The sequence below is a fragment of the Hypomesus nipponensis genome, chromosome 17 (genome assembly GCF_054491055.1).
Source record: "Hypomesus nipponensis isolate SF chromosome 17, ASM5449105v1, whole genome shotgun sequence".
NCBI classification, from domain to species: domain Eukaryota; kingdom Metazoa; phylum Chordata; class Actinopteri; order Osmeriformes; family Osmeridae; genus Hypomesus; species Hypomesus nipponensis.
Window position 1 is genome coordinate 17191289 of NC_140377.1, and position 7499 is coordinate 17198787.

The 7499-nt window shown below is 45.3% G+C and overlaps 1 protein-coding gene across 1 annotated transcript; it reads right to left on the reverse strand.

Moving 5' to 3' along the window:
* Positions 1–3122: 3122 nt before the first annotated feature.
* LOC146253744 (uncharacterized) lies at positions 3123–4092 on the reverse strand. The gene is made up of 4 exons (XM_084678563.1): positions 3717–4092; positions 3561–3611; positions 3409–3483; positions 3123–3310 (listed from the first exon to the last, which is right to left on the reverse strand). Exons 1-4 carry the CDS (start codon positions 3786–3788, stop codon positions 3173–3175), a joined length of 336 nt encoding a protein of 111 aa, XP_084534689.1. The 5' UTR covers positions 3789–4092; the 3' UTR covers positions 3123–3172.
* Between the last annotated feature and the right edge of the window lie 3407 nt (positions 4093–7499).

A 7499-nucleotide genomic window follows, 5' to 3' on the forward strand; every position in this document is an offset into this window, starting at 1 on the left:
ACAAACTTTTCAAGTCCTACCCCCATTCTTTATTTTTTATCCTTTAGTTAAATACGAAACAATTTGATGCTTCTCTTATACATACATCTTTACATACACCGTAAATCTACCTACCTACTATTTACATAAACCCATGCATTCACATAGATACAGATGGATACATACATGCATACACATTTACATTTTTTTCTTCTTTCTTTTCCATCTATCTTCTTCAATTCTTCCATCTATCTATAGCAAATCAAATAATAACACCTCCATACTAGACTTAATAGGTACACCAAGGAACCTGTATACAATACTATCACCTTGAGTCCTTTTCGTATCCATTTAATATATTCAGTTTAAATAGTGTCATGCCCGGCTCACAGGCATGCCAAATAAGAGTCACGCAGGATTTAACGCCAAACAGTATGATTTTATTTAGCAACTAGGGTTATATTAACAGGCAAGACTACGGTGCAATAGGGCAGTCACTGAACCAGTACGGTTGCCGGGTATGTATGCATGCTAGGGCAGTAGATGAAATGTTGCCTCTCAGTAGGTACGGAGCGATGAGCATGGCGCGAGATGAGCGTTTCAGGAGCAAGGTTTCCACACAACCTCTCTCTCTCTCCCTGCTCTTTTAGTAGCAGACCCAGGTGTTCCCAATAACGAATGAGCTAGCTACACCTGCGGGGAATCTGTAATACAGAGACACCGACAAAGACAAGTAGCTCTCCCAGCAACCAGAAGAGGCGGGGTCGTCACCCCCCCCCCCCCCCCCCATAAGAACGGGGTCCTAACAGGAACCCCGACCAACAACAAAACCCCCTTCAAAACAAACATACCACCTGCACTCCCCCTCCACCAGGGGGGTATTCGTCGTAGCTCGCTAAGCAGTTTAGAGAGCTAATTTTCAGGCTAAGATAAAACACGCCCCTCTTTTTGGTTTGTGGAAGCGACTTTAGATTAATCACCATAGTAACATATCAATTAGCACTAACCTGCTCCAGAGCAGGCTAACATAAGTGTAGCTGGATAAGCTTGCCACACCCTCGGAAAAAAACATGGCATCTCCATTTTTGAGAGACCCAGTTGACGAAGGAGCTATTCTAGTTTTATTAGCCTTTCATACCGATAGAGTTCTTCGCGATCGCCAAGATCTTTTATGTCACACGGATGAGTTCCTGTTTGAGAGATATCGATTCAGCCGACAAGGACTCATTTATTTGCAACACCTTCTCGGGCCATACATTGCAAATGTCACACGCCGCAGCAGAGCTTTAACTGTGCTTCAGACTCTGCCTTGAGGTTTTTTGCGTCAGGTACATTTTTATACAGTGTAGGCGATGCAGAAAACATTGGCAAAGCCGCAGCAGGCATTGCTGTAAGAAAAGTGTACTTGGCGCTCAACCGGCTGATGAATAAATTCATCATATTCCCAGGCCATGTCCCAGTCAATGACATCAAAGAGGGATTTTATGCAATTACAAGTAATTGAGTAAATAAATATTTTACCATTTCATGAAAATGCCTTCCTATCACTATTCATTACGCAGTTTATCACTATGCAGAGTTTCCTAATGTCATTGGCACAGTGGACTGCACCCATATCCGCCTGAAAAAGCCCTCTGGGCCAAACGAGGCCGATTTTGTGAACAGAAAGGGCTTTCACAGCCTTAATGTTCAGGTACTTATTACATCATTTTCCTTAAATTACATTGTTCTAAAAACAATCATTTGTCTTTGACAATAGACATGGACCTTGCAATTGCCTGCTGTAGGCTACTCATGTACTGTACCATACCCATGACTTGACTGCAATTCATCTTAGATGATCTGTGACTCCACCTGCCTGATCACGAATGTTGAGGTCAAGTGGCCGGGGTCTGTCCACGACTCACGGATATTCCGAGACTCCACACTATGCCACAGCTTTGAGCAAGGTATAGCAAATCTCATGTCATTCAGAAATTGATCATTTTATGTAGAGGTGATCCAACAATGTTCATATCACATACTAGGTAACTACGATGGGCTCCTAATTGGAGACAGGGGTTTCACCTGCAGGCCCTGGTTCATGACCCCCTATCCAGAGCCAGCCCCAGGCCCTGAAGTGCGGTTCAACGGTGCTCTTTCTAGAACAAGGGCACGGATAGAGATGACCTTTGGCCTACTAAAGGGCAGATTTAATTGTCTGCGGGGGCTGAGGTTGGAACCGGACAGGGCCTGTGCTATCACAGTGGCATGTGCTGTGCTCCACAATGTGGCCACACTCAGGAGGGAGAGGGTCCCAGTGATTGTGGCCCATCCTGAGGACGATGTGGAACCGATCCACCTAAATGAGCGGTCTGGAGTGGCTGCAAGGAACATAATTGCCCAGCATCATTTCAGATAGCTGTCCAGATGACTTTGGGTAATGTTGGACTAATTTCATGTTCTTCATGTTTGCATGTTTCATTTATATGGTTAGCCACCTTCTTTGCTTTTAAGTTACCCATTAATAGTCCATCCTCAGCCATCATCGAGTCCATCCCAACTGAGTCTGGTTTGCACCTCCACTGCCAAGGACCAAGGCAGACTGCAGCAGATCATTTGGTCCCAGCCTGACCTGTTCCATTCCAGGACCAGCAAGAGAGCAAGAAGGATCATTGCTGACCCTTCCCATCTTGGCCACCACCTCTTCCCATCCAGCAAAAGTGTCCGGTCCATTAAAACCAATGGACTCACAAACAAGAGTCAGGTGGTTGAGCGGTTGGGGAATCGGGCTAGTAATCAGAAAGTTGCCGGTTCGATTCTTGGCCGTGCAAAATGACGTTGTGTCCTTGGGCAAGGCACTTCACCCTACTTGCCTCGGGGGAATGTCCCTGTACTTACTGTAAGTCGCTCTGGATAAGAGCGTCTGCTAAATGACTAAATGTAAATGTAACAAGGGGCTCGCTCACAAACAAGCCCCCTGCACCACACTGACTCTGGGACCCCTGCACAATGCACTGCAGTTTGCATCCTTATTCATTCAATTCATTCTGATTCTGAATAGAGGAACATGCTGAAGAATAATGTAACAATGAAGCCTTTATTGTTTTCCCCTTTATTGGTTATCCTGTAAATGAAGGTGCACAGGAAATACGATTTTCAGTTTAGTTACAATTCATGGCAAAGCTCACAAATATTTAGCCAAAGCTTTGCTTTATAGGGTTAGACTTACATTGAGCTGCCGTTTAAGCAATTTAACCTCCAAGTCCAACTTAATTGAGCTCAAGTGGAGATTGTGTATTTTGGCACGCAGGTATTGCTTATATAGTGTGCGCACATCTTCAGTGTCAGTCTGGAAAAAGACAAACCATTCATAACTTGTTCAGTGTGGTGGTCAGATGTCAACTAAATTCAGACCTCACAATGTGAGGGTATTTAATGAGAACTCACCCCCCCATCCCCAGTTCCCAAAGAGTGAGAGGGACCAGGCTCCTCCGGATCAGCCCGTGGTCCAGCAGGATTTGCCTAAAGGAATGCATTGATGTAGTGAGTGCCAGGAGTGAGTGGGATAGGAGTATTAGTTGACAAAAACTTGCATTTACCAAATCGCTGGAGAAGGCGGAAAGAGTGTCCTCATCGTTTAGACTGACCTCCTGTTAGTGAATTTGGAATTATTAGGAACTGTGGGAAAGTGCCTTCGGCAAACACAATGAACATGTTTAGAATCATAGCACAATGATTCAGCAATATCAACTTACATCATTGGGCTCCTCTCCCCCGACCAACACATTGGGAGGTGGCTGCAGGAGCGTGATTGAACCTCCGGCCATTGCAAAATGTGACGATGGTTAACCAAATGACAAATTATGAAGGAAACTCATAGAATGAAGTGCACCTACCTTGGACATAAGGATTCTCTCCTGCCACCACCTCTCCAGAGGAGCTGCCCCCAGCTAAGCCCTGCATGATGGGCTTACCCCTGTTATTAGCCAGGGCCAGCTCCTCAGCAGGGGTTAGCTCGGGACATTGGCGTCCTCCCCCCGTCTTATTCATGTCTGCCTTTTTCTTGTTGGCTAAAATATGAAGGATATGAAACTGACAAGCTGTTCAGGACTGTTCACCAGCCTGAATGATGTTTTTATGTTTTATTTTTACTTGCTCCCAAGTCCTTTTAATGGCGGGGTTGCAACTACATGGGGTTTGAAAGCACTCATAATTATATGACAGTGTTCACCATATCACACCATACCATACAGTACACCATACCATATCATTATTTTTTTAAATGATTAAAGTGGACTCATGATACGGAGAGAATCTAACAATTTATTTTCACTGCTTGAATTGATTGGATTTCTGATTATGACTAATACTACGTACATACTGTGATCCGGCCATACACAGATTTGCACATTCATATTCAAACTCCTACTTCTATATAGTCATCTACACATACATGCATATGCACATATTTAGTACATGTTAAATAAGCGCTTTCAGTACATACATCCTCATAAGTGTCTATGAATTCTTATCAATTAGATAATCTTTGGCCTTGGTTTTATCTAGGCCTACTTATTCTGTAAGAGTTGAGACAATTATTTTCGCTAGCAAGATCTCATTCGATGATTAATTTCCATTAAGCCTACTGCCAGCAGGCACATTTAAAGAAATGTAATCTGATTGATTGGGGTAATGAGGCACTTAAGATGAGCATATACATTTTCCCAAAAGTTACGCATTTAGTTTATCTGCAATTTTTTGCCAAGCTGCCTGTCTTGGTCTGGCAGCGGTGGCGGTGTTTGACTTAGCCATGATTATTTCTTTGAAGTCTTCATAGAGACTTATTATTAAATGTTGTTCCGATGGCGAGAATATCACCGCTCTCTCTTTAAGTCCGGTCTTTCCTGCCATCATACCGTTAGAAAATCACGGTTTTGGTGATCGACCTTTCCTGCCTTTTGAAGTAGGACGTGCGTGTGCATTTGCCCCGATGAGTTTTGCCTAATTGAAATTAGCCACATGATTTTAATGCGGATCAGCCGTCGACAAACCGATATTTGCGGTTCTCAATTAGCTCGCTAATGTTAACGGGCTAAAGGGACAATGGATAATGAACCCTTACGACGAACGGACACCCGGATCCTGCTAGTATCCTGCATACAGAAGAAGAGAGATCAATACACCACAGGTCATCACATCACAGGAGCACGGGACAATGCATCCTCTACCACATTGTCTGACCCCTGGATGTGGAGTATGTCTAAACAGTAAGACTGCAACTTCAACGACCACCTGATCAACCGCTGATTAGGACATTTCAGACTTCAGAAATGTAAGGGGGTTGTGGTCAGTAAAGACCACCACCTGTGCTCCGGAACCCACATACACATCAAAGTGACCCAAGGCCCAAACCAAAGCCAACAACTCCTTTTCGATCACATAGTTAAGCTGATGTCTGTTAAATTTCTAAGAGAAAAAACTTACAGGCCTATCCAGCCCCTCCTTGTCAGACTGTATCAGTACGGCCCCTGTTCCCTGGAATTGGTGCAGGGGGACTTGTGCATCGCGGTGTGCCCGGCGTTGCCGGTGGAAGGAGTCCATATCATCCTTGGGAATGGATTAGCTGGGGGGCACGTCTGGCCCGATGTTCCTCCACATCCAGTTGTTAATCCAGTTCCTGTGGTTAATAGTGTAACCGATGGAAGTGAGCGGACTTCCCAGAAGTGTTTTCAGCATGTGCAGTGACACGGGCTGGGGCTCGGGTTGCCAGGGAACCTGATAGAGTGAATGTGATGGAAGAACCACTTCCTGATACACTTGTCTGATTTTCCCTTGTCGCTCTCAAGTGCAGAGTTAGTAACGGAGCAGCAGTCGGATCCCTCCATTAAGGGGCTGTTGGAGACTGTGATCCCTGTTGCAGAGGTGAAGGATCAGGCACATGGCTATTGCCTCGATAACGGTCTGTTGGTGAGAAGGTGGGTGCCTTGTGGTGAGTTTAGAGTGGGGAACGCAATCGTACAAATTGTAGCCCCAGCTAAATATGGAAAATGGTTTTGCAGATGGCTCATGATCAGTCAGGGTAAATGGGGGTTAGGAAGACATATGACCGTATCTTGCGGTATTCTTTTGGCCTCGGCTGAAAAAGGATGTGTCTGACTACATCAGAACGTGTCATACATGTCAAAGAACTGGCAAACCAAACCGGGTTATTAAGCCGGCACCACTGCACCCGATCCCTGCCATTGGGGAGCCATTTGAACACATAATTATTGACTGTGTTGGACCTCTGCTTCCTTCTAGGTCCGGCGCCAGCTATCTCCTGACTGTCATGTGTCAGGCCACCAGGTACCCAGCTGCGTACCCCCTGTGTTCGATAACAACCAAGTCGGTAGTTAAAGCACTCTCCCACTTCATTTCGATCTATGGCATTCCCAGGGTTGTTCAAAGTGATCAGGGGTCCAATTTTTCCTCCCATATGTTTGCACAGGTGTTAAAACAACTCCGGGTGAAACATTCCCAGTTGTCAGCCTACCAGCTGTCAGGGGCCACTTGAGCGTTTCCATCAGACACTTAAGTCACTACTCCGCGCCTTTTGCACAGAGTTGGACAGGGATTTGGAGGAAGGGTTGCCGTGGTTAATGTTAGCAGCCAAGGAGGTGACACAGGAGAGCACGGGGTTCAGCCCCAATGAGTTGGTCTTTGCACATTCGGTACGTGGTCCACTAGCGGTTTTAAGGGATGGTGTGGAGGGCAGTGCTCCTCCAAAAAACCTAGACTATGTAAATGGATTTAGGCATAGGCTGTATGTTGCAGCCAAATTGGGGGCTCGTCCTGTTTTGAATTCCGAGTTATTTTGGTGGTGCACGTTAGCTGGTTGTTTGTTGTGGCCCGATTTGGGAAAAACGACCGGACAAAGGAATGTAAGTGGACGTGCTGGGGTGATTGTGCTGGAGCTAAAGCCATTTTTTCCTTGTTAGGCACAGCAGCATTAATCCTTTGAGTTTTGCAGTTTTTTTTTTTTTGTAGTGTTGGGGTGAAAGCAGCTGGAGCGGTTGTCTCGGGAGCATCGCCGTGGTGATGGGGTTGTTGCCAGTGACTGGTCGCTTCCTTATGCCAGCGGTATCGAGTGCGTAATTACCTGCCGCGAGTAACCACATGAAGACCAGGGTGAGTTAGGTAGCTAGTATTTGGGTTAGGCAGATAGAGGGGGCGCTCTTGTTTGTCAGGTTACAGCCAGCGCGTCTACTACTGCGTTCTGTTGGTCAGGAGTTAAAAAATGTCTCAGCTTGAGGATTTTTTTGAGACTCCATCTGAGTTGTTTTTAGAGGATTGCACTAATGACCAGCAACCAGAAGAGGCGGGGTCGTCACAATAGTCTTTTAAAATTACTCATTGTTGTACATGATATCATCTCTTCACTGCAGCTGTTCCATACATTAACTCCTTTGGTTGAAGCAGTGAAATTTAGAATTAGTTCTCATACGTTTCATTTTAAATACAAATGTTCCTCTTAAGTGATGTTTACGCTCTCTCATTTG

Coding starts and splice junctions, on each gene's coding strand:
- LOC146253744 (XM_084678563.1), bottom strand. CDS start 3,788: ATGGCCGGAGGTTCAATCACGCTCCTGCAGCCACCTCCCAATGTGTTG. Junction 3,612..3,716: donor GGGGAGAGGAGCCCAATGAT/GTAAGTTGATAT, acceptor ATTCACTAACAG/GAGGTCAGTCTAAACGATGA. Junction 3,311..3,408: donor TGGGAACTGGGGATGGGGGG/GTGAGTTCTCAT, acceptor GTCTTTTTCCAG/ACTGACACTGAAGATGTGCG.